Here is a 27,312-nt window from a genome sequence, read left to right as displayed (position 1 = left end):
ACCTGCAGATCACAAGTTTAATTCACAACCAGACCAATTCAGCTTTAGATACGTCGAACTCTGTACACTGGGTACAATTAAGTTGGGTAGTATTAACATCTTCTATTTACACTAGTGAGAGACAACAAAGCTCTGGTGAAATGCACTATATGTAGGAAAATTGTATTTTCCTAGTATCTGTTTTTTTTTTTTTTTTTTTTTACTGTGTCGTGTGGTAGATTCACATGCTTTGCATACCCCTTGCATCTTGTGCTGGGCTCAGACACGTGCAAGTTATTTTTCTTTGAAAAAGTCTTTTGAGTCACAAGAAGTACTGTGACTTCTTCCTTCGTGGACAAAGTGCATGGGCATCAACTTCATCTTAGCTTGTTTTTCGTGCAGCAGGTGAGAATGTGTATGGAATGTTGAATGAGAGCTGTATAGTCCTCCATGCATATTGTGCAATGTCAACAGATTAATAAAAAAATATCTGCAATCAACACAAGTTTCCAGGGAAGAGGGTAGGTGCATGTACATCTACAGTACTACACGCTATGAATTGATGCTTACAAATAAGTAATGCTTTCAGTTTCTGGTTGTAGAAACACATGCTCTGCATAGACTAGAAAGAAGTGTCCTCCACAAGTGGTGGCTAGTGAGTGGATAACACAGATGTCCGGTACAAAGTCCTAAAAACTGTCTGGCCGACCACAGCCAGATGGCAATCCAGGATGTCCAAGTCTTTTAGTCTTTAGCCAATGACTATGGGTGTGGGTATCTGGATGAGACGTGTGGCCTTTTTTAGTTTCTGGAGGTGGCAAAAAGGTCTATTTTTATGGTGTGCCACTAAGGCCTGCAGGATGGAATTCCATTGTGTGGACTTGTTTTTGAATCCTGTTGAGTTGGTCTGCAAAGTCGCTGTCCACAGCCAGAAAATGTTATGCTGGAAGGTGTATGTCATGGCAAATTATACCATGATCACCTGCTCTAGTGTTGAGAGCTGTGGAGTGCATGGTCCCTACTTCTGCAGGTAGTATATGGCTGTTATTTTGTGTGTTTTGATGAGGACTCACTGTCCCCGAATAACATGGAAGAAGGCTTTGAGGTATAGTCGTATGGTTAGCGATTCTAGGTAACTGATGTGGTGACCCTTGGGTTGAGTGGTCCAAACGCCCGGTTTAGTCAAGATGTTGAGATTAAATCCTTAGTCTTAGAGGTGTCTGTGGTAATGGTCAGCTGTGGAATCAGGCCTGAGAATCCCCTGCAAATTGATGCTGTTCCACTAATGCAATGAGCAGCAAGAGCTATACTTTACCAACACTAGATCTTTTCAGTGACCCGCTGCTTCTGACCATTGCACTGCAAAGCACTCTAGGGAGGGCATATTGAGCCTTGCATTGCATACAATGGAGATGCACAAGACCATAATCCCTAAGAGGTGCATCACAGTACCGGCTGTGAGTTGGCAAGTGGAAGAAAAAAGAGGCAGCAGTGCATGTGGGCAGGAGTCTGGTGGGGTACAATTGCAACACATCTGGCTATCATCCCAAAGAGGCACATCAAGGTTCTGACTGAGTTCACTATTAAGATGAAAAAGAGAAAGCAACTGCTAAACTGTCAACACACACCGCTGGCTGAGATAAGCTTTCCCTGTAACTTGGGATCCCATGAAGGATTGGAAATGTTGAGGGGGGACTTAGAGGCAAATATGTTAAATGCCAGGCTTTGTAGCAGGAAATTTGCTGCTCGAGAGTTAACTACGCTGCCCTCCGCTGCTCCTAATTAGCCAACAGTCGAGGTAGGGGAGGACGTGAGAATCCCTCCACTTTGCAGATGTACAGCTACCACAGCCATTCACTTCATGAACACATATGGAGCCATGGTGACTCCAAAACTAGTAGTGATGGCCACTTGCTACAAAGCAAAGCGAGGGGTGGGCAGAGTTAATAGATATGTGCAAGTAGGCATCCTTGAGGTCTTGTGGAGTCATTTAATCGCTCCAGCAGAATATATTCACTTAGAGGCCAAAGGTCCAGCATAGGTCTGAGGAATCCACAACTTTTAGGAAAGAAGAATTAGACAGTAGATCTCTTTTCCCTAATGGGATGGAGGCATAATCTCTGTTGCCCTTTTCTGGAGGAGTGCTTGTATCTCTTCCTTGGGAATGGGGAGATGGTCCTAGCCGATACTGTGTCTGATGGGATAGGACAATGAGAGGTACCCGGTGTAGCTGTGGCAAACTGCCATTAAGACATATTTGTCTGATGTGATTCCCTCCTAGTGAGAGGAAATCTTGTATTCTCCCCGTCAGGCTGATGACACGGCATGAGGAAGCTAGGTGAGTCACTGGTTAGAGATGGAAGCTCCTTTCCCGGAGGAACCTCTGCCCTCACCTCTACAGTTACTTCTATTTATATGGAAAATGTCACTTACCCAGTGTACATCTGTTCGTGGCATTAGTCGCTGCAGATTCACATGCTGTGCACAGTCCGCCATCTGGTGTTGGGCTCAGAGTGTTACAAGTTGTTTTTCTTCGAAGAAGTCTTTTCGAGTCACGAGACCGAGGGATTCCTCCCATTTCGACTCCATTGCGCATGGGCGTCGACTCCATCTTAGATTGTTTTTTTTCCGCCATCGGGTTCGGACGTGTTCCTTTTCGCTCCGTGTTTCGGGTCGGAAAGTTAGTTAGAATCTCGGAAAAAAACATCGGTATTGTTTGCGTTCCCATGAAGGCCCGCTGATGAAAGGTTTGTTGCTGTCTTCTTATCAGAATAATCATGAAATACTGAATACTTGAAGAACAAGTTACTTACCTTCGGCCTTTTTGGTGGATACTCTATCTCACTGTAGATTAATCACCTTGTGAATGTCCCCAGGCACCACACTGGATACAGATATTTTTCTCAGCAATAATCTCACACAAGGAATGCTTTCAATGCCAGCCCAGACTGCCTGCAAATCCAACAAGCTGATGTGGATGCAGATTTCCGCCGGAGACCAGAGTCTCTAATCAAAACCTCCCTCAGATAGCCTCTGACCATTAGCACTAGGTGGGGTAGGGAGAGAGGTCTGCCACCGGTCCAACTGCAGTCCAGTAGCCACCACTGTAGATCTTTTGCAGTCTCCTCTGACACATGGAAGGAATCCCAAGAGGTTTCCATGGTGCTGAGCCCACTGAGCCTTCATGCCCCACTGTATAGTCTACTGGTGCCACCTGGAGTGGCCCACCAGCAGGATGAAGGAGGCCAAGAAGCCTCAGAGCGCCTCTCACTGAGATCCAGGTCAACGGCTGAAGTATCATAATCATAGCCCGAATGTCCATGACGAGATGAAGTGGAGGGAAGGTTCGAAACAGCACTGTGTGCAGGACGTCTCCAGTGAATGGGAGCCTCTACAAAGAAGGCAGGTGTGACTGAAGTTAGGTGTGACTTTGGCACGTTCATGAAGAACCCTAGTGATGTTAAGAGACTGGCCATTGTCTGGAGGTAGACCACAACTGTTTCAGGTGAGCCCTCCTTCAGTAACCAGTCGGTTGTAGGAAGCTGGCCTGGTGTGTGGTGGACACCTATGGTGTTATCACCGTAACCCAGGTATCCCCTGTTAGTGAAATGCAGGTAGTGTCTAGGAAGCCAGGGCTCTCTAGAGGTAGCTGTGGATGAGCAGCCAAAAGTTATCCAGGAGACATGCAAAGCTTATGCAATACCACTATAGAAACACAGCACTATCACACAAGAAACAACCACACAGTGTTAAAAAAACTAAAGGTACTTTATTTAGCTAACACAAATACTGGAGGTAAGTAAACACACTTATATACACATTAACAATCAGTAAAGAGCATAAAAATCAATAAGCATTGACAAACGTTTTAGAAAAATAGTGTAGGCCCTGGGGGCGGGCCAAACTATATACTAAGAGAGTGTGGAATGTGAGTTACAGTGCCAAACCAAGGATGTAGTATCATTAGAGGGGAGCTGGAGGAACTAGGAACCCAAAGAGGTGAGTACCAGAGTGAACCCCCCCCCCCCCCCCCTCAGCGACCATGAGGGCAGAGGTAAGTACCTGCTTTCCCCAAAACCAACAGGAGGACTTAGAAAAAGGATTGTGCAAGCCCAAGACCAAACTAAAAGTACCCAAAGGTGGATTCTGGCAGAAGAGGACCTGCAAAGGAAGGGGACCAAGTCCAGTTTGTGATGGTGTACGGTCGTGGAAGGAGCCACTACCCACTCTTCTGTGGATGCAGGACCAGGTCGACAGGGGATGAAGAAGACCAGCTGTGCAGCACAGGAGCTAAAGAGGAGTCCCTGAAATGACACGGTTGGTGTCCCACTTCGGCTGTCAGATTGCAGTAGGTCAGTGGTGCAAGAAGACCAACAACAAGCCTTGGCAAATACAAAGAAAAGAAAAAGAAGTGTTGAAAGGCTGAAGAGGGCCAGCAAGGTCCAGGGGACTTGATCCAAAGAGGGGAGTCCAAGGTGACCATCAGCAGTTGAAAGAGACAGCAGAAGAGGAGGCAGCCCGACAGGTAACCCACTGACAGCAGGCACAGCAACTCACAGTGAGGCCCACTCAGCACACTTGAAGAGGAGTCCTACGTCACTGGAGCAGCAGAGAGGACACTGTGCTTGGGATGAAGATGTGCTGAGGGCCGGGGCTACACAAAGCCTGAAGACCCCTTAGAAATGGAGCAAACAAGCCTTGTTAGCTGCTGAAGGAATCACTCCCCTGCATCTGCAAGCACCTACTGCAACAATGACCGGCTGCGTGGATGTGTTCTCCTCCGGTACTGCATGGATCCTGCATCACAGGTGGTGGTCTGGAGTGGTCCTCTTGGTCCTCTCTACCAGCTGTCCAACTTGAAAGACAGTGATCTCTTGCCTCTCCTTGAAAAACAATACCCCTATGCACCACAGCTCTTGCAGCTTCCAAGGCTTGTTTGTTCCTTCTCCAAGGGATCTTCAAGCTCTGCGTAGCTCTGGCCCCCTGCGCTCCTTGCTGCAAAGCACAGTCTCCTGCCTGCTGCTCCAACGAAGGGTGTGCTGAATGGGCCTCCCTGCGATTCTTGTGCCTACTGCCGGTGGGTCGCCTGTGGGGGCTGCCTCTTCTTTTTATGACTCTCCCAGCTGCTGAGGGTCACCTTAGACTCCACTCCTTGGGGCAAGTCCCCTGGGCCTTGCTGGTCCTCTTCAGCCTTGCAAAACCTTCTTCACCAACTCTTACATTTGCCAAGGCTTGTTGGTGGTTTTCCAGCACCACTGACTGACTGTATCACGACCGCCAAGGTGGGACATCACCTGCATCACTTCTGGAACTCCTCTTCTGGTCCTGTGCTGCACTGCTGACTTTCTTCGTCCACCTTCGACCTGGCCCTGCATCCAGAGAAGGGCAGGTAGTGGCTCCTGCCACAACTGGACACCCCAACTTGAAATGGGCTTGGTCCCCTTCTTTTGCAGGTCCTCTTCTGTCAGGGTCCACCTTTAGTTTTTTCCAGTCTTGTCTGGGTCTTGCATAGTCCTTTGCCAAAGTCCTCCTGTTGGTTTTGGGGGAAACTAGTGTAGGAAGTTGGCTCTGTATGTGCTATTTCAAAGTAAGGAATAGCATGCACAGAGTCCAAGGGTTCCCCTTAGAGGTAAAATAGTGGTAAAAAGAGATAATACTAATGCTCTATTTTGTGGTAGTGTGGTCGAGCAGTAGGCTTATCCAAGGAGTAGTGTTAAGCATTTGTTGTACATACACATAGACAATAAATGAGGTACACACACTCAGAGACAAATCCAGCCAATAGGTTTTGTTATAGAAAAATATCTTTTCTTAGTTTATTTTAAGAACCACAGGTTCAAATTTAACATGTAATATCTTGTTTGAAAGGTATTGCAGGTAAGTACATTAGGAACTTTGAATCATTTCAATTGCATGTACACTTTTCAAGGTATTCACAAATAGCTATTTCAAAAGTGGACACAGTGCAATTTTCACAGTTCCTGGGGGAGGTAAGTTTTTGTTAGTTTTACCAGGTAAGTAAGACACTTACAGGGTTCAGTTCTTGGTCCAAGGTAGCCCACCGTTGGGGGTTCAGAGCAACCCCAAAGTCACCACACCAGCAGCTCAGGGCCGGTCAGGTGCAGAGTTCAAAGTGGTGCCCAAAACGCATAGGCTAGAATGGAGAGAAGGGGGTGCCCCGGTTCCGGTCTGCTTGCAGGTAAGTACCCGCGTCTTCGGAGGGCAGACCAGGGGGGTTTTGTAGGGCACCGGGGGGGACACAAGCCCACACAGAAATTTCACCCTCAGCAGCGCGGGGGCGGCCGGGTGCAGTGTAGAAACAAGCGTCGGGTTTTCAATGTTAGTCTATGAGAGATCAAGGGATCTCTTCAGCGCTGCAGGCAGGCAAGGGGGGGGCTTCCTCGGGGAAACCTCCACTTGGGCAAGGGAGAGGGACTCCTGGGGGTCACTTCTGCAGTGAAAGTCCGGTCCTTCAGGTCCTGGGGGCTGCGGGTGCAGGGTCTTTTCCAGGCGTCGGGACTTAGGTTTCAGAGAGTCGCGGTCAGGGGAAGCCTCGGGATTCCCTCTGCAGGCGGCGCTGTGGGGGCTCAGGGGGGGACAGGTTTTGGTACTCACAGTTGTAGAGTAGTCCGGGGGTCCACCCTGAGGTGTTGGTTCTCCACCAGCCGAGTCGGGGTCGCCGGGTGCAGTGTTGCAAGTCTCACGCTTCTTGCGGGGAGTTGCAGGGTTCTTTAAAGCTGCTTCTTGAAACAAAGTCGCAGTCTTTTTGGAGCAGGTCCGCTGTCCTCAGGAGTTTCTTGTCGTCGTCGGAGCAGGGCAGTCCTCAGAGGATTCAGAGGTCGCTGGTCCCTTTGGAAGGCGTCGCTGGAGCAGAGTTCTTTGGAAGGCAGGAGACAGGCCGGTGAGTTTCTGGAGCCAAGGCAGTTGTTGTCTTCTGGTCTTCCTCTGCAGGGGTTTTCAGCTGGGCAGTCCTTCTTCTTGTTGTTGCAGGAATCTAATTTTCTAGGGTTCAGGGTAGCCCTTAAATACTAAATTTAAGGGCGTGTTTAGGTCTGGGGGGTTAGTAGCCAATGGCTACTAGCCCTGAGGGTGGGTACACCCTCTTTGTGCCTCCTCCCAAGGGGAGGGGGTCACAATCCTAACCCTATTGGGGGAATCCTCCATCTGCAAGATGGAGGATTTCTAAAAGTTAGTCACCTCAGCTCAGGACACCTTAGGGGCTGTCCTGACTGGCCAGTGACTCCTCCTTGTTGCTTTCTTTGTTCCCTCCAGCCTTGCCGCCAAAAGTGGGGGCCGTGGCCGGAGGGGGCGGGCAACTCCACTAAGCTGGAGTGCCCTGCTGGGCTGTGACAAAGGGGTGAGCCTTTGAGGCTCACCGCCAGGTGTTACAGCTCCTGCCTGGGGGAGGTGTTAGCATCTCCACCCAGTGCAGGCTTTGTTACTGGCCTCAGAGTGACAAAGGCACTCTCCCCATGGGGCCAGCAACATGTCTCTAGTGTGGCAGGCTGCTGGAACTAGTCAGCCTACACAGACAGTCGGTTAAGTTTCAGGGGGCACATTTATTGTGCTGAGAAGTTTGATACCAAACTTCCCAGTTTTCAGTGTAGCCATTATGGTGCTGTGGAGTTCGTGTTTGACAAACTCACAGACCATATACTCTTATGGCTACCCTGCACTTACAATGTCTAAGGTTTTGTTTAGACACTGTAGGGGTACCATGCTCATGCACTGGTACCCTCACCTATGGTATAGTGCACCCTGCCTTAGGGCTGTAAGGCCTGCTAGAGGGGTGACTGACCTATACTTGCATAGGCAGTGAGAGGCTGGCATGGCACCCTGAGGGGAGTGTCATGTCGACTTACTCGTTTTGTTCTCACTAGCACACACAAGCTGGCAAGCAGTGTGTCTGTGCTGAGTGAGAGGTCTCCAGGGTGGCATAAGACATGCTGCAGCCCTTAGAGACCTTCCTTGGCATCAGGGCCCTTGGTACTAGAAGTACCAGTTACAAGGGACTTATCTGGATGCCAGGGTCTGCCAATTGTGGATACAAAAGTACAGGTTAGGGAAAGAACACTGGTGCTGGGGCCTGGTTAGCAGGCCTCAGCACACTTTCAATTGTAAACATAGCATCAGCAAAGGCAAAAAGTCAGGGGGCAACCATGCCAAGGAGGCATTTCCTTACAACTAGGTACTTACATCTTCTCTCCTCGTCACTGGGGGCACCCTGGTACTTACCTCTTGGAGTTCCTAATTCCTCCAGCTCCCCTCTACTCATTCAACTTCCTTGGGTGGGGAACTGTAACTCACATTCCACTTTTTTAGTATATGGTTTGGCCCTCCAATAGGACCATCACTATTTTCTATTGCTTTTACAAATGCCTATCGCTTTCTATGCTATTTCCTGATTGCTAAAGTGCATATAATAGCATGTTTACTTACCTCAAGTTGGGGTATTGCCTATACAGTATTTTAGTACTTCTGTCGCCATAAAAAGTACTTTTATTTTTGTAACATCGTGTGGTTCTTTCAAGTGAGTAAGTGTTGTGAGACTATAGTGGTATTACATAAGCTTTCCTTGTCTGCTGGATGAGTCTTGGCTGCTCATCCACAGCTACCTTGAGAGAGAGCCCTGGCTTCCTAGGCAGTGCGTACACTTCACTAATAGGGGATACCTGGACCTGGTATAATGTATTAACACCATAGGTGGTCACCACACCTCAGGCCATGGTCACCACACACCAGGCCAGCTTCCTACACCCCACACAGATAGTTGGTAGGTTTTCAGGGGGCACCTCTAAGATGCCCTCTGGGTGCATGTATTAAATCCATCACTGGAATCAGTGAGGGCTTATTAACATGAGATGTTTGATACCAAACATCCCTAGTTTCAGTGAAGCCATCATGTATTTGGGGAACTCGTAGTGAACTGTGTCAAACACATGCACTTAAAATGGGTTCCCTGCTCACTCATCATGTCGAAGAATCAGCAAAGACATAACCGGGGCATATTTGCTCATGCAGTTATGTCCTTCATCCAATGTAAAGCACCTTGCCTTAGAGCTGTAAGGCCTGCTGTAGGGGAGACTTACATATATCCATGCAGTGTTTAGGGGACATGACAAACAGCTGTGTGCCATCTTGTGTTTTCACTTTTAGGGAGCACCTTGTCACACAGCTTGCAATGGCAGTCTGGCATGAGGTTGGTGCTGGGCCACATAGAGTGGCACAAGTTATTCTGCAGCTCTTAGGGGCCCTCTTCAGTACCCATGCCCTAGGTACCAGGGATACCACTTACTATTTACTTACAGAGGCGCTAAAAGTTCTGGCTACTTGGAGATCAAGTGACCAGGTGTCTTGTTTAGGGGAAGGAACAGTGGCACTGGGGACCTGGTTAGCAGGAACACATTGCACTTCAGTCAAAGTTGCTTAAAAAAAACAGGCAAAAACTGTGTGTATGGGGGAGGGTTGGGGACAACTGCGACCAGGACCCAGCTTCCTAAACCTTGGGCACTTGGATGGCCTTTAAAATCATCCAAGTGCATTTTCTGCATGACCTCAGATCATGCGAGGAGCTCAGTCAGTAAAGAAATTAAAGACAGAACTTATGAGGGGCTGTCACTGACATCTGTGGTAATCCCTGCAGTGTTTGAAACTTGTTGTTTTAAGAGGACATATCAAAGCTACATTCAGATAAAACCAGCTAAAATAGAATCCATCTGTGACAACAGTAACCAGATGGAGGACTGATGTGTTAAAGCAAGCTTAACTCTCATCAAAAATTTAAGGCATCTCAAAGTCCATCATTGGTAAGTAACATACATCAGGATTAAGCGTCTTTCAGGTCAGTCATTGTAGGAAGTTGGCTCTGTATGCACTATTTCAAAGTAAGGAATAGTATGCACAGAGTCCAAGGGTTCCCCTTAGAGGTAAGATAGTGGCAAAAAGAGATAATACTAATGCTCTATTTTGTGGTAGTGTGGTCGAGCAGTAGGCTTATCAAAGGAGTAGTGTTAAGCATTTGTTGTACATACACAAGCAATAAATAAGTGTAAGGAAATGCCTCCTTGGCATGGTTACCCCCTGACTTTTTGCCTTTGCTGATGCTAAGTTTTGATTTGAAAGTGTGCTGAGGTCTGCTAACCAGGCCCCAGCACCAGTGTTCTTTCCCTAACCTGTACTTTTGTTTACACAATTGGCACACCCTGGCATACAGGTAAGTCCCTTGTAACTGGTACCCCTGGTACCAAGGGCCCTGATGCCAGGGAAGGTCTCTAAGGGATGCAGCATGTCTTATGCCACCCTGGGGACCCCTCACTCAGCACAGACACACTGCTTGCCAGCTTGTTTGTGCTGGTGAGGACAAAACGAGTAAGTCGACATGGCACTCCCCTCAGGGTGCCATGCCAACCTCACACTGCCTATGCAGTATAGATAAGTCACCCCTCTAGCAGGCCTTACAGCCCTAAGGCAGGGTGCACTATACCATAGGTGAGGGCACCAGTGCCCGAGCACTGTGCCCCTATAGTGTCTAAGCAAGACCTTAGACATTGTAAGTGCAGGGTAGCCATAAGAGTATATGGTCTGGGAGTCTGTCATGCACGAACTCCACAGCACCATAATGGCTACACTGAAAACTGGGAAGTTTGGTATCAAACTTCTCAGCACAATAAATGCACACTGATGCCAGTGTACATTTTATTGTAACATACACCCCAGAGGGCACCTTAGAGGTGCCCCCTGAAAGCTTAAACAACTACCCGTGTAGGCTGACTGGTTCTAGCAGCCTGCCACACTCGAGACATGTTGCTGGCCACATGGGGAGAGTGCCTTTGTCACTCTGTGGCTAGTAAAGCCTGCACTGGGTGGAGATGCTTATCACCTCCCCCTTGCAGGAGCTGTAACACCTGGCGGTGAGCCTCAAAGGCTCACCCCCTTTGTTACAGCACCACAGGGCATTCCAGCTAGTGGAGTTGCCCGCCCCCTCCGGCCACGGCCCCACTTTTGGCGGCAAGGCTGGAGGAGATAATGAGAAAAACAAGGAGGAGTCACTGACCAGTCAGGACAGACCCTAAGGCAACCTGAGCTGAAGTGACTCTGACTTTTAGGAATCCTCCATCTTGCAGATGGAGGATCCCCCCAATAGGGATAGGAATGTGACCCCCTCCCCTTGGGAGGAGGCACATAGAGGGTGTAGCCACCCTCAGGGCTAGTAGCCATTGGCTACTGCCCTCCCTGACCTAAACACCCCCCTAAATTCTGTATTTAGGGGCTCCCCAGAACCTAGGAAACTAGATTCCTGCAACCTAAGAAGAAGAGGACAGCTAAGCTGAAAAACCCTGCAGAGAAGACGGAGACACCAACTGCTTTGGCCCCAGCTCTACCGGCCTGTCTCCCCACTTCTGAAGACACTGCTCCAGCAATGCTTTCCCCAGGGACCAGCGACCTCTGAATCCTCAGAGGACTGCCCTGCTCTAGAAGGACCAAGAAACTCCAGAGGACAGCGGCTCTGTTCACCCAAGACTGCAACTTTGTTTCAAAGGAGCAACTTCAAGACAACTGCGTTTCCCGCCGGAAGCGTGAGACTTGCTACTCTGCACCCGACACCCCCGGCTCGACTTATGGAGAACAAACACTTCAGGGAGGACTCCCCGGCGACTACGAGACCGTGAGTAGCCAAAGTTGCCCCCCCTGAGCCCCCACAGCGACGCCTGCAGAGGGAATCCTGAGGCTCCCCTGACCACGACTGCCTGACTCCCAGATCCCAACACCTGGAAAAGACTCTGCACCCGCAGCCCCCAGGACCTGAAAGATCGGAACGCCAGTGCAGGAGTGACCCCCAGGAGGCCCTCTCCCTTGCCCAGGTGGTGGCTACCCCGAGGAGCCCCCCATTGCCTGCCTGCATCGCTGAAGAGACCCCTTGGTCTCCCATTGATTTACATTGGAAACCCGACGTGTGTTTGCACACTGCACCCGGCCGCCCCGTGCTGCTGAGGGTGTACTTTCTGTGCTAACTTGTGTTCCCCCCCCCCGTGCCCTACAAAACCCCCCTGGTCTGCCCTCCGAAGACGGGGGTACTTACCTGCTGGCAGACTGGAACCGGGGAACCCCCTTCTCCATTGAAGCCTATGCGTTTTGGGCACCACTTTGAACTCTGCACCTGAACGGCCCTGAGCTGCTGGTGTGGTAACTTTGGGGTTGCTCTGAACCCCCAACGGTGGGCTACCTTGGACCCAAACTTGAACCCCGTAGGTGGTTTACTTACCTACAAAAACTAACAAATACTTACCTCCCCCAGGAACTGTTGAAAATTGCACTGTCTAGTTTTAAAATAGCTATATGTGATTTATTTGAAAAGTATATATGCTATTGTGATTATTCAAAGTTCCTAAAGTACTTACCTGCAATACCTTTCATTTGAAGCATTACATGTAAAATTTGAACCTGTGGTTCTTTAAATAAACTAAGAAAATATATTTTCTATACAAAAACCTATTGGCCTGGATTTGTCTTTGAGTGTGTGTTCCTCATTTATTGCTTGTGTGTGTACAACAAATGCTTAACACTACTCCTTTGATAAGCCTACTGCTCGACCACACTACCACAAAATAGAGCATTAGTATTATCTCTTTTTGCCACTATCTTACCTCTAAGGGGAACCCTTGGACTCTGTGCATACTATTCCTTACTTTGAAATAGTACATACAGAGCCAACTTCCTAGAATAAGGAACACACACTCAAAGACAATTCCAGGCCAATAGGTTTTTGTATAGAAAAATATATTTTCTTAGTTTACACATAAATCACATATAGCTATTTTAAAACTAGACACTTAGTGCAATTTTCAACAGTTCCTAGGGGGAAAAAGTTAGTTAGTTTTAGCAGGTAAGTAAACCACCTACGGGGTTCAAGTTTAGGTCCAAGGTAGCCCACCGTTGGGGGTTCAGAGCAACCCCAAAGTTACCACACCAGCAGCTCAGGGCCGGTCAGGTGCAGAGTTCAAAGTGGTGCCCAAAACGCATAGGCTTCAATGGAGAAGGGGGTGCCCCGGTTCCAGTCTGCCAGCAGGTAAGTACCCGCGTCTTCGGAGGGCAGACCACTGGGGGTTTTGTAGGACACCGGGGGGGACACAAGTTAGCACAGAAAGTGCAACCTCAGCAGCACGGGGGCGGCCGGGTGCAGTATGCAAACACACGTTGGGTTTCCAATGGAAATCAATGGGAGACCAAGGGGTCTCTTCAGCGATGCAGGCAGGCAAGGGGTGGGGGGGGCTCCTCAGGGTAGCCATCACCTGGGCAAGGGAGAGGGCCTCCTGGGGGTCACTCCTGCACTGGAGTTCCGATCTTTCAGGTCCTTAGGGCTGCGAGTGCAGAGTCTTTACCAAGCGTCTGGATCTGGGAAGCAGGCAGTCGCGGTCAGGGGGAGCCTCGGGATTCCCTCTGCAGGCGTCGCTGTGAGGGCTCAGGGGGGGCAACTCTGGCTACTCACGGTCTCGTAGTCACCGGGGAGTCCTCCCTGAAGTGTTTTCTCCCCACAAGTCGAGCCGGGGGCGTCGGGTGCAGAGTAGCAAGTCTCACGCTTCCGGCGGGAAACGCAGTTGTTTTAAAGTTGCTCCTTTGAAACAAAGTTGCAGTCTTGGGTGGACAGGGCCGCTGTCCTCGGGAGTTTCTTGGTCCTTCTAGAGCAGGGCAGTCCTCTGAGGATTCAGAGGTCGCTGGTCCCTGGGGAAAGCGTCGCTGGAGCAGTGTTTTTAGAAGTGGGGAGACAGGCCGGTAGAGCTGGGGCCAAAGCAGTTGGTGTCTCCGTCTTCTCTGCAGGGTTTTTCATCTTAGCAGTCCTCTTCTTCTTAGGTTGCAGGAATCTGAGTTCCTAGGTTATGGGAAGCCCTTAAATACTAAATTTAAGGGCGTGTTTAGGTCTGGGGGGGTAGTAGCCAATGGCTACTAGCCCTGACGGTGGGTACACCCTCTTTGTGCCTCCTCCCAAGGGGAGGGGGTCACATTCCTATCCCTATTGGGGGAATCCTCCATCTGCAAGATGGAGGATTTCTAAAAGTCAGAGTCACCTCAGCTCAGGACACCTAAGGGGCTGTCCTGACTGGCCAGTGCTCCTCCTTGTTATTCTCATTATCTCCTCCGGCCTTGCCGCCAAAAGTGGGGCCGTGGCCGGAGGGGGCGGGCAACTCCACTAGCTGGAGTGCCCTGGGGTGCTGTAACAAAGGGGGTGAGCCTTTGAGGGTCACCGCCAGGTGTTACAGTTCCTGCAGGGGGAGGTGTGAAGCACCTCCACCCAGTACAGGCTTTGTTACTAGCCACAGAGTGACAAAGGCACTCTCCCCATGTGGCCAGCAACATGTCTGGTGTGTGGCAGGCTGCTAAAACCAGTCAGCCTACACGGGTTGTTGGTTAAGGTTTCAGGGGGCACCTCTAAGGTGCCCTCTGGGGTGTATGTTACAATAAAATGTACACTGGAATCAGTGTGCATTTATTGTGCTGAGACGTTTGATACCAAACTCCCCAGTTTTCAGTGTAGCCATTATGGTGCTGTGGAGTTCGTGTTTGACAGACTCCCAGACCATATACTCTTATGGCTACCCTGCACTTACAATGTCCAAGGTTTTGCTTAGACACTGTAGGGGCACAGTGCTCATGTACTTGTGCCCTCACCTATGGTATAGTGCACCCTGCCTTAGGGCTGTAAGGCCTGCTAGAGGGGTGACTTATCTATACTGCATAGGCAGTGTGAGGTTAGCATGGCACCCTGAGGGGAGTGCCATGTCAACTTACTCGTTTTGTCGTCACCAGCACACACAAGCTGGCAAGCAGTGTGTCTGTGCTGAGTGAGGGGTCCCCAGGGTGGCATAAGACATGATGCAGCCCTTAGAGACCTTCCCTGGCATCAGGGCCCTTGGTACCAGGGGTATCAGTTACAAGGGACTTACCTGTATGCCAGGGTGTGCCAATTGTGAAAACAAAAGTACAGGTTAGGGAAAGAACACTGGTGCTGGGGCCTGGTTAGCAGGCCTCAGCACACTTTCAAATCAAAACTTAGCATCAGAAAAGACAAAAAGTCAGGGGGTAACCATGCCAAGGAGGGCATTTCCTTACAGTCATGAAAGTGATGTATGAGACTATCCACTGTCCTCAGTTATGAAAGTTGAAACCAGATGTGTCACAGCTTTGTATTACTCGTTGGATGAGAATTTCACAGCTGGCAATAGAAGTCACATATGGGTGAATTATAGGTCTATAATAAAAGGCAAGTTTGAGTATTACACCGCATTAGTAATGGAAATCTGACCTGAGCACTTGACACTTTGATAATGAAGATAGATTTACTCACCTTCTTTGAGGGGGAGGTCCTACAAGAAACCAGACCTACTCTGCAAAAGCATGGCGATGTAGGGAGATAGATGTCCCCATGGACTTGGCAATGGAGTCTGCTGTGCCCAGTCTGCAGTGTATAATCTGTTTGGCGTTTGCGTGGCCATCACAACCAGCTCAGTAAAGTACCCTTGAAGATCTTCTGGCAGACTGGGGATCATTGCCTGTGCCGTCTATCACAGGGCAAGGACGTATCAGCCAAGAAGGCAGGTAGCGTTGAGGGATTTAAAGGTTATGCTCCCAGCAGAAACACCTTGTTCAAAAACTGCTTCATCTTTTTGAACTACCTGTCTTAAGGTGGAAAAGGCAACAGGAGTCAACCAGGAAGAGGCCTGCACTACCAGAGGAGATGGGAGGAGGAGAAGTGTGAATCACCTGGAACTTATTTTTAGTGTCTTGGTATGGCTCTGGATACTACAGTGAAGGTTGTTGGTTTCTCCTAGAAAGCAATACTAGGCTCTATCACGTGCGCATAGAATGGTAGCAATGGTTCTGAGGCACGGGTGCTGTATGTTGGAACTCAGTGAAAATGAAATACTGGATTTTGACTCAGCGGAGGAGAATTGCAGGTGCAACAAGTTCACAGCCCTCCTGATAAAATTAACCACTAACAGAGGGAGCCCGTTGGAGAGAGGAGTTTCCATTTTGGGAAGGCGTCAAGTCCGCTGGCATCTTGAAGACCTGCAAAGTTATGGTGCCTGACTGGCCATCCCCATTGACACTGGGGTCGTTCTGTGGATCAACTCTCAGAAGATTATACTTTCTTTTAAAAGCCTTTACGCCTATCTCCTAGAAGGATAGAGGAGCAAACCAGTTAAAGGCAGAGACTCAGGTCCGTGGGCTGCGACGCAGGTGGAATCAGTTTAGCACTAGAAGAAAATGAGTAAGTTAATAGTGGCGTTGGTATAGCTGATGATGGCACTGGCTGTGGTGCTGGCTGTATCATATGCGGCATCAGAGAGGTTGACTGTGGAGTTGGAGAGGTGATAAATTCAAGTGCAATGAGGAAGACGACGGGGTGGTCAGTGGTGGAGTAGTCGGCCGGGTTGTAGAATTCAGGGTCGCAGCCCATGTAATCGGAAATAAATGCAGAAATTATGTAAGGGGAGTTGAGCGTTATGCCGTAATCTCAGAAAGTCAAAGTCATTGGACCCATGGGGCCAGTCAGCACTCCAGAGGGGGCCACAGAACTATGGACGATGTTGAACATCATTCAGGAAAACTGATTGATCTGTCCCTGGAGCGGAAAACTGTGGGTAAAAAGTACTGGGCTGCAGCCTCAGAATTAGTGGCAGTCTGCAGCGGCTCAGAGATCAGGCTGGAGGGAGTCACATGCACCATGTCTTCCACAGGGTCTTCAGTTGATTCCTATTCCGATGGCATCTGAGCAAAGCAGAAGATCATAGTGACTTACTTTTCAAAGTATGACGGCGTTCAGACTCATGGAACCTCTTTTTCTTGTGCTTCTTTTATGAGAATTTTGACAATGGGAGAGATTTTGATGACCTTGACATCAACCTGGATTTGCTACACACTCATCGATTGTCTTGTGCCTTGGCCATAAACATCTTGGCCTCCCTTTAATTGCCTTGCAATGCATCCACAGATAATACTCGCAGACCTTCACACATCATGGTTGGATCCCAAGCACCAAAGATGGCTATCATGTGGGTGTGTGATGGAGATCTGACCATCACAGTCCACCACAAGGTTTAAAACTAGACCGTTTGGGTGGAGACATTTTGAAGGTGAAAAACTAAACATGAAGCAAAAGAATATTATAAATAGTCTATAAAGTTGACAACTCCTGAGGAGAATTGAGATAGCTCTGAACAACTTTGATGGCATAGAAAACAAGCATTTACAATGCAACGGGTCTCGCGTTTGCTCATGTTAACGCTGATCGCGTTGTAAACTCCTAACCCGACTTTTCACCTATCGGGCAAAAGTGAATTTGTGTACACAACCCGAAAAAGTGAAATTAACTATGTAAAGCGCTCGACTTCTGCCAAGCGAGATCGCGCTCGTAAATTAGAGAAAAAGAAGTCCACAAGCCCGATGGAAAACAGCGAGCCTCGCATGTTTTCTGTACTTGGTCGCTGCGCTCAAGGAGGGTAGCCACCGGAAAAGGCATGACGTATGATTGCCTTCGACTAATGAAAGCAAGCAGATTTTATTAGGCAAGCCCACAAACCAATAAAAAACACTGATGTGAAGTTGTCAGGGCTCCAAGCCCTTTTCTAAATACAAAAGCGTCTCGATGCAATACGCATGCGCGAGCGCATGCAACGCAGGCTCGACCCTAAAAAAGGGAACAGACATCAGCACTATGAATAGAGAGTTTTATGGTTCCAGTGGCATCACAGGGATGCTGCTTGTGGTGCCAAAATGGATCGGGCAACTATTACCAGCGTGGGAGAGCTATTAAAGAGTTCCTTGATCAAGACTGGCACCTAGATTATTTAAAAGGTGAGAAATCCCTAGGGAAATGTATCCATCAGAAAGCCTTGTGCAAAGATGGCATTGGTTTGCAAACAATGATGCATGCAAGTGAAGAAATAAGAACTCAGCAATGGAAGCAGAAGTATCGTGTTTGACACATCTACACTGAAAACGTTATGAAAATATTTTCATGTTAGAACAAAGAAATGTGAAAGTGAGGATATGCAGCAACTAAGTCAAAAGTATGAAGGCATATTACCGTACCTGCATGCTCACAACAATGACAAGTGAAGTTGCCACTGTAACAGCAAAGGACTGGTAGTCTGCTAACTGAATGCCATCGTCCCTTGTAGCCTCAGCAAACACTCCGTAGGGGATGAAAAACATGAAAATAGAGGTATAGATGCCTTGGGCGATGCAGATGAAGAACTCTCGCTTGTTGAAAAGGAGGTTCAGCTGTCCCGGCTCATATAGCTTGGGGTACTCCAGACTACGCTGCTCTGGAACATCCTGTAGGGGTTAGAGGAAGAACTACATATTACGCTTAGTTTAGCTATAAAGAAGACTTTGAATTATGAGTCTAATGTAAAGCAGTGCAGGACATTTTGTGCCGCTAGGAAACTGCATATGATTCACAAATCCAATGTCCATCGAAGCTTTAGCATTTTAAGAATGAACCCAATAAATGGAGAACCAGATCAATGACAAGCCATGCTAGACTAAGCTGCTTAATGTAGTTTTGGCCTATGAGCTTGAACAAAGTCCTCCAGTTCCTTAATGACAGATGTCTACCTCTTGGGTGTTCTGCTAGCTTTAATAACAAAATATGAGTTTGTCTCTCTAAAAGAATCTAGAAGAAGAACCTGCAAAATCTAAATGTGAGATATGTCTTTAAACCTTATGGCTGAGGCTACATTAAAATAATTCTCCCAGGAGGAAATGACCTACATCTGGAGAGGCATTTTGAGTGTCCACAAGCAGAATACTTTCAGTACACTCCAAGATCGCTTATATTTGACCATATAACTGTAAACATGAGAGTAAAGGTGGCCTTCAATAGTTCTAGACAAAGTACCTCTTTAGCAGAACTCAAAAGAGTGGATTTCCTAAATGTTATATCTATCCACTGAGGGCTAAAATGGAGAGTTATGTGAACAGGAATTTCTCTTATAACTTAACAATAAGAATGAGCATCTGTGGCTGGTAATGGAAAAGTATGTAGGTTGGTGTAATACACATGGCCCAGAAAAGGCACTGTTTTTTGGGTTTTTTAGGGCGGTCTTTTTGTTGATTTTACTAAAATTACTAAAATTATGTGTGTAATATACTTGTTCATGAGTCTTTCAGTCAGCCTTCTTCACCCACTGGTTTGTTATTGTACTACTGACATTTTTCTTCTGCCCACTGCAGTGTATAGCATGGACTATAGGCCAGCTGTCTTCAGCCCTTTGCTCACTTCACTGTGCGTGATGACATTCTGGCCTTTCACAAGGAGCACATTCCCACACCAAGCAGATCTCTTCAGTGCCAGAGGCTACTAAGGAAATGTGCGCTTTCTGAGACCAAAATATGCATTTGCCATTAGCCTTTTTGCGAAATAAGCACTGACAAGTCCAAAATACTGTCAGTCAACCCCAAATCTATTTGCTTTGCCAATGCTTGGTATTTGGTTAAATGAAACCACCTAGACTCTAATAGTCACAAATTAGCTGACCCACTAAGATGATAACCCACTCAAGATAGTACATTAGTAACACAACTATTTCCCAGCTGGAGGCTTGATAATAACATGACTCCAGAAAGGTATACCCTTTGAAGTAGGTGCATGTATTTCATGAGTAAACACCAAAATAAGTGAATTTCAAGTGCAGCCTGTTCCTGCCTGTTTTTACCAGGACAGCAACCTGGCCAAACACATTCCCACCTATGTTTAATAGGACACAAACCCACAGAAAGAAGTTCCCACCTGTTTTTACCAAGACACTCACCTGATCAAAGACACCCATAGCAAGGACTGGCAGGGACGTGTACACAATGTTATACAGGGTTATGAAGTACTGGTCGTAGACTGTCTGTTGAGATAAGAAGGGAACCAAATAGTTATACAGATGATTAGTTATCATAGATACTTTGCAAATGGGAAGGAAATTAGAGTGCAAAGACTGAGTATTGCTTACACATTGGCAGAAATGGAAAATATTATTTTTGCATCTACATGGCGATTAAGAAAGTATTAAAAGAGTTCTGCAAGGTGTACGAAACTGACACAAGTGACAAACTACCAGCAGATTATCCCGTAGACAGGTGCACAACATCTGAATGATTCACTAGAAATAGAGATAGAAATTTGGTTTAGACTCGTTTGGTTATCCCAAGTCAGAGAGGACTGGCAGATACGTTTATCTATATTCTTGCCCCTTGAAGAGATTTCCTAAGATACAGAGTAAACAGTCATGGACACAGAGATCCCCCCTTCTTCTGGACCCAATTTTGCACAGAAAAATCAGGCATTTGGTTAGTAATGTAGGTTGACTGCTTCTGAAATGAGCCAGGACATAATGGACATGTTGAAATTGCACTGACAAGATTTAACTACGATTTCTCATGAGAGACCACACCCCATGAGTCACATACAGTACTTGTTTAAGATTCCAAGAGCTACCTTGCAGAATGGGTGGGCATTGTACGAAAGTGTCCCTTTTTGTCATGGTTACGCCCACATTTTGCCTGGTACCGGATGAGTAGGAAGTTGGCTCTGTATGTGTTATTTCAAAGTAAGAAATAGCATGCACAGAGTCCAAGGGTTCCCCTTAGAGGTAAGATAGTGGCAAAAAAGAGATAATACTAATGCTCTATTTTGTGGTAGTGTGGTCGAGCAGTAGGCTTATCCAAGGAGTAGTGTTAAGCATTTGTTGTACATACACACAGGCAATAAATGAGGAACACACACTCAGAAACAATTCCAGGCCAATAGGTTTTTGTTATAGAAAAATATCTTTTCTTAGTTTATTTTAAGAACCACAGGTTCAAATTCTACATGTAATATCTCATTTGGAAGGTATTGCAGGTAAGTACTTTATGAACTTTGAATAATTACAATAGCATATATACTTTTTACATAAAACACATTTAGCTGTTTTAAAAGTGGACACAGTGCAATTTCACAGTTCCTGGGGGAGGTAAAGTAATGTTAGTTTTTGCAGGTAAGTAAACCACCTACGGGGTTAAGATTGGGGTCCAAGGTAGCCCACCGTTGGGGGTTCAGAGCAACCCCAAAGTCACCACACCAGCAGCTCAGGGCCGGTCAGGTGCAGAGTTCAAAGTGGTGCCCAAAACGCATAGGCTTCAATGGAGAGAAGGGGGCGCCCCGGTTCCGGTCTGCCAGCAGGTAAGTACCCGCGTCTTCGGAGGGCAGACCAGGGGGGTTTTGTAGGGCACCGGGGGGGACACAAGTCCACACAGAAAGTACACCCTCAGCAGCGCGGGGACGGCCGGGTGCAGTGTGCAAACAAACGTCGGGTTTCCATTGGGAGTCAATGGGAGACCAAGGGGTCTCTTCAGCGGTGCAGGCAGGCAAGGGGGGGGCTCCTCGGGGTAGCCACCACCTGGGCAAGGGAGAGGGCCTCCTGGGGGTCACTTCTGCACTGGAGTTCCGATCCTTCAGGTGCTGGGGGCTGCGGTGCAGGGTCTTTTCCAGCCGTCAGGATTTTAGAGTCAGGCAGTCGCGGTCAGGGGGAGCCTCAGGATTCCCTCTGCAGGCTTCGCTGTGGGGGCTCAGGGGGGACAACTTTGGTTACTCACAGTCTCGGAGGCGCCGGAGGGTCCTCCCTGTAGCGTTGTTTCTCCACCAGTCAAGTCGGGGTCGCCGGGTGCAGTGTTGCAAGTCTCACGCTTCTTGCGGGGATTGCAGGGGTCTTTAAATCTGCTCCTCTGTAACAAAGTTGCAGTCTTTTTGGAACAGGGCCGCTGTCCTCGGGAGTTTCTTGTTCCTCTTGAAGCAGGGCAGTCCTCTGAGGATTCAGAGGTCGCTGGTCCTGGGGAAAGCGTAGCTGGAACAGGTTTCTTTAGAAGGCAGGAGACAGGCCGGTAGGACTGGGGCCAAAGCAGTTGGTGTCTTCTTTCTTCTTCTGCAGGGGTCTTTCAGCTCAGCAGTCCTCTTCTTCTTGTAGTTGCAGGAATCTACATTCTTAGGTTCAGGGAAGCCCTTAAATACTAAATTTAAGGGCGTGTTTAGGTCTGGGGGTTAGTAGCCAATGGCTACTAGCCCTGAGGGTGGGTACACCCTCTTTGTGCCTCCTCCCAAGGGGAGGGGGCCACAATCCTATCCCTATTGGGGGAATCCTCCATCTGCAAGATGGAGGATTTCTAAAAGTTAGAGTCACTTCAGCTCAGGACACCTTAGGGGCTGTCCTGACTGGCCAGTGACTCCTCCTTGTTATTCTCATTATTTCCTCCGGCCTTGCCGCCAAAAGTGGGGCCGTGGCCGGAGGGGGCGGGCAACACCACTAGCTGGAGTGCCCTGCGGTGCTGGAACAAAGGGGGTGAGCCTTTGAGGCTCACCGCCAGGTGTTACAGCTCCTGCCTGGGGGAGGTGTTAGCATCTCCACCCAGTGCAGGCTTTGTTACTGGCCTCAGAGTGACAAAGGCACTCTCCCCATGGGGCCAGCAACATGTCTCGAGTGTGGCAGGCTGCTAGAACCAGTCAGCCTACACAGGTAGTTGGTTAAAGTTTTAGGGGGCACCTCTAAGGTGCCCTCTGGGGAATATTTTACAATAAAATGTACACTGGCATCAGTGTGCATTTATTGTGCTGAGAAGTTTGATACCAAACTTCCCAGTTTTCAGTGTAGCCATTATGGTGCTGTGGAGTTCGTGTTTGACAGACTCCCAGACCATATACTCTTATGGCTACCCTGCACTTACAATGTCTAAGGTTTGGCTTAGACACTGTAGGGGCACAGTGCTCATGCACTGGTGCCCTCACCTATGGTATAGTGCACCCTGCCTTAGGGCTGTAAGGCCTGCTATAGGGGTGACTTATCTATACTGCATAGGCAGTGTGAGGTTGGCATGGCACCCTGAGAGGAGTGCCATGTCGACTTACTCGTTTTGTCCTCACCAGCACACACAAGCTGGCAAGCAGTGTGTCTGTGCTGAGTGAGGGGTCCCCAGGGTGGCATAAGATATGCTGTAGCCCTTAGAAACCTTCCCTGGCATCAGGGCCCTTGGTACCAGGGGTACCAGTTACAAGGGACTTACCTGTATGCCAGGGTGTGCCAATTGTGGATACAAAAGTACAGGTTAGGGAAAGAACACTGGTGCTGGGGCCTGGTTAGCAGGCCTCAGCACACTTTCAATTCAAAACATAGCATCAGCAAAGGCAAAAAGTCAGGGGGTAACCATGCCAAGGAGGCATTTCCTTACAGGATGTGATTTAGACTCCAAGTGCACTGAGTTCCTACTTACCAGGTCCCCTCCAGTGTCAGATCTCTTTCCCAAAACTATACAATTGTTTCCCCAACAGGCTAATCATTTAGCACCCTCTGTAAGACCCTAGTAAATGGTACCCCTAGAACCTAGGCCCTGTGGTACTAAAGAGGATACCTGAGGGCTGCTGCACAAATTGTGCCACCCCAAGGGACCCCTTTACCAAGAACACGGCTGCCACTGCAGGCTATGTGTCTTGGGGTAGACCAGGGTTCTGCAAAGTCGGTCCTGGAGAGCCGGGTCCATGCCAGATTTTTAGCATATCCACATTTAGAATAATGTAGATTTCTGAAACATCTTTTTTCTACATGTGGATATGCTAAAAATCTGGCATGGACCCGGCTCTCCAGGACAGACTTTGCAGAACCCTGGGGTAGACAAAAGTGAAAACATGACATGTCACACAGCCTGTGTGCCATGTCCCCTGACACTGCATGCAATGTAGGTACGACACCCCTCTAGCAGGCCTTACAAGCAAGGTGCATTATATTACTTGTGAGGGCATACTGGCAAGAGCAAATATGCCCTTCCTATGTCTTTGTCGATTCTTAGACATAGTAAGTGGACAGGGAGCCATTTTAAATGGATGTGCTGGACAATGGTCAATACGAGCTCCCCAACTACATGAGGACTACACTGTAGATAGGGATGTTTGGTATTAAACATTGTGTATTGATAAACCCACACTGATGCCAGTGATGGATTTATCAATACATACATCCACAAGGCACCTTAAAGAGTCCCCTGAAAACCTACCAGACTCTAGTGTGAATGCTGACTAGCTTGAGCCAGCCTGCCACCACCGGACAAGAATCTGCCCTTCCTCCCACCCCTAAGACGAGAGCTTTTGCTCCTGGCATTCAGCTACAAAGCCTGCTTTGGCAAGCATGTTACACACCCCCACCCAACAGGACGACCTGCAAATCTGCATTCAAAGAACTTCAGCGAAGTTCTCTGCCCTTGGTATGCAGGTCTGGTTTCCTTTACAAGGGAGACACTGACTTCCCTACCCCAGGACCTATTTGGCACATGGACAGGTAGGAAACTTAACATTTAGAGAGGTGTGTCCACACCTCGGGTCAGTCCCACCCTTAAGGTGAGCTGCCTGATGTGGACACCAGATTTCGAAACCTGCCATCTCGGTGTTGGCAGATTTAGGAATTCTGGGACAGGGGTATGGCCACTTCCCACAGGAAGTGGTCATATAGGGGGTGAAGCGTACCCAGGGGTAAGTAGTCCATTGGCTACTGTAGTAAAGTCACTCTTTTTGGCATGGTTACCCCCCACTTTTTGCCTGCTATTAGTATGTTTGGACTGTTTTTACTGGGATCCTGCTCTCACCCTCTAAATTTGATTGCTTAGAACTTTGCACACCCCACAATTGGCATACTGGTGCCCCCATATAAGTCCCTAGTATAAGGTAATTAGGTACCTAGGGCACTGGGGCACCCCGGGGTTCCCCATGGGCAGCAGCATGTGTGTATGCCACCCATGGGAGCCCATGCAAAATTTGTCTGCAGGCCGGCCATTGCAGCTTGAGTGAAAAGGTGCAGGCAGCCTTTCACCACTGGTCACTGCACCAGGTCACTATAAGTCACGCCAGAGGGTCGGGTGCAGATACCATTGTGTAAGGGCACCCCTGTATGAGCAGAGGTGCCCCTACAAACTCCAGTTCTATTGCACTGGTCTTCGTAAGTGCAGGGAAGCCATTTTACCTGTGTACTGGACATAGGTCACTACCTATCTCCAGCTACATAATGGTAACTCTGAACCTGGGCGTATTTGGAATCAGACGTGTTGGAATCATACTCCAATACAGTTGCCAGTGTTGGTTGTATGATTCCATGCAACCTGGGGGCTCCTTAGAGGACCGCCAGTATTGCTCCTACCAGTCTTCTGGGGTTTTCCGGGATACCCGTACTGCTGCCACCCCTCCAACAGGTTTCTGCCCTCCTGCTGCTTGACCAGTTCAGGCAGGGGAAGGCAGAACAAAGGATTTCCTGTGGGAGAGGAAGCCAACACCCTCTCTCTTGGAAATAGGTGTTACAAGGCTTGGGAGGGGTAGCCTCCCAAAGCCACTGGTTTGCTTTGAAGGGCCCATTTGGTGCCCTTCCTGCATAAACCGGTTTGCAAAAGTCCAGGGACTGGACCACTCCCCTGTCCATCACCACCCCAGGGGTGGTGCCCACCTGATTCTGCCATCTTGAATTCAAGATGGGCAGGGGCCCCAGGGAGAATCTGAGTGGCCATGTCAGGCAGGAGACGTCACAGCCCCCTCCTGCTAGGTGGACACCTTGCTAAGTGACCAATCTCTCTTCCTGGACTATTTAGGTTCTCCCTCTTGGGTGGGCCCTCAGATTCGACGTGCAAGATTCCGCCAGGTCTCCTCTCCATAGTTTACTTCATCTTCTGGCCACTGGAACCGCAACTGGACTCTTCAGGAACAGACAATCTACAACTCCAGCGATGACTCTGCTTTGCAACATTGTTTCTCTAGCAACTGCAACATTTCCCCTGGCTGTGCATCCTCTGAGGTTGGCGAGACTGCAGCCTGCACTAAGAAGCAAGAAGGAATCTCCCTTGGACTGAAGGAGTCACTCCCCTGCATCTGCAGGCACCAACTGCAACGTCGACCGGCTGCGTGGATCTGCTCTCCTATGGAACTGCGTGGATCCTGCATCACAGGTAGTGGTCTAGAGTGGTCCTCATGGTCCTCTCTGCTAGCTGTCCAATTTGGGAGATGGTAAGCCCTTACCTCTCTTTGCCGGACAGTACCCCTGTGCACTGCGACTCTTGCAGCTACCCAGCTACCAATGCTGGTTTGTTCCTGATCCAAGGGATCTTCAGGCTTCATGCAGCCCCGGCCCCCAGCATTTCGTCCTGCCAAGCACAGTCTCCTCCTGCTGCTCAAACCATGTGGGAATCTTCTTCAGGTGTGCTGAGTGGGCCCACTGCAACTTGTTGTGCCTGCTGCCAGTGGCTTGCTTGTGGGGACTGCATCCTCTTCAGGTGACTCTACCAACTGCTGAGGGTCTCCCCTGACTCCCCTCCTCGGGTCGAGTCCCCTGGACCTTGCTGGTCCTCATTAGCCTTGCAACTCTTCTTCTTTTGCATTTGCAAAGGCTTATTGGTGGTTCTCTGGCACCACTGACCCACTGCAACCTGACAGCTGACGTGGGACACCACCTGTATCGCTTCGGGAGCTCCTTTTCATCTGCTGCGCTGCACAGCTAATTGTCTTCTTCCTCCCCCATCAACCCGGTCCTGCATCCACAGAAGGGTGGGTAGTGTCTCCTGCCACGACCGGACACTCCATCACAAACTGGACTTTGTCCCTTTCCTTTGCAAGTCCTCTTCTGCCAGAATCCACCTTTGGGTTCTTCCAATCTGGTATGGGTCTTCCACAATCCTTTTTCTAAGTCCTCCTATTGGGTTTGGGGAACACCAGGTACTTACCTCTGCTCTTCTGGTCGCTGGGGGTCCCTCGGATCACCTCTTTGGGTTCCTAGCTCCCCCAGATCCCCTCTAATGATTCCACATCCTTGGGTGGGAACTGTAACTCGTATTCCTCTTTCTTAGTATATGGTTTGGCCCTCCCCTAGGGCCTACACTATTTTCTAATACTTTTGCCAATGCTTGTTGTTTCTATCCTCATTACTGATTGCTATTGTGTATATATTTAGTGTGTTTACTTACCTCCAGTTGGGGGGTATTCTAGAATTTGTGTTACCATAACAAAGTACCTTTATTTTTGTAGCACTGTATGGTTCTTTCATGTGTGATAGTGTTGTGTGACCTAGTAGTATTGCATAAGCTTTCAATGTCTTCTTGTTAAGTCTTGACTGCTGATCCACAGCTACCTCTAGAGAGCCTTGGCTTCCTAGACACTGCCTACACTTCACCAATAGGGGAATCCCTGGACCTGGTATAAGGTGATAACACCATAGGTGCTCCCCACACACCAGGCCAGCTTCCTACTGCTACTACACTACACTCTGTTAAACGCCCCTAAATTCAGTATTT

General features: G+C 48.6%; 1 protein-coding gene across 1 annotated transcript in view; it reads right to left on the bottom strand.

Moving 5' to 3' along the window:
• ATP8B2 (ATPase phospholipid transporting 8B2) overlaps nucleotides 1-27,312 on the bottom strand; it is a 448,074-nt gene that overhangs the window by 57,670 nt on the left and 363,092 nt on the right. Inside the window, exons 24-25 of the mRNA XM_069218199.1 lie at nucleotides 19,791-19,874; nucleotides 18,067-18,312 (exon numbers count right to left, since the gene is read on the bottom strand). Coding sequence (XP_069074300.1) covers nucleotides 18,067-18,312; nucleotides 19,791-19,874 — 330 coding nt within the window. The remainder of the gene's footprint in view (nucleotides 1-18,066; nucleotides 18,313-19,790; nucleotides 19,875-27,312) is intronic.

The sequence above is a fragment of the Pleurodeles waltl genome, chromosome 12 (genome assembly GCF_031143425.1).
Source record: "Pleurodeles waltl isolate 20211129_DDA chromosome 12, aPleWal1.hap1.20221129, whole genome shotgun sequence".
NCBI classification, from domain to species: domain Eukaryota; kingdom Metazoa; phylum Chordata; class Amphibia; order Caudata; family Salamandridae; genus Pleurodeles; species Pleurodeles waltl.
The sequence above is the reverse complement of the archived record's forward strand: the minus strand, read 5'-3'. Positions and strand labels throughout refer to the sequence as shown.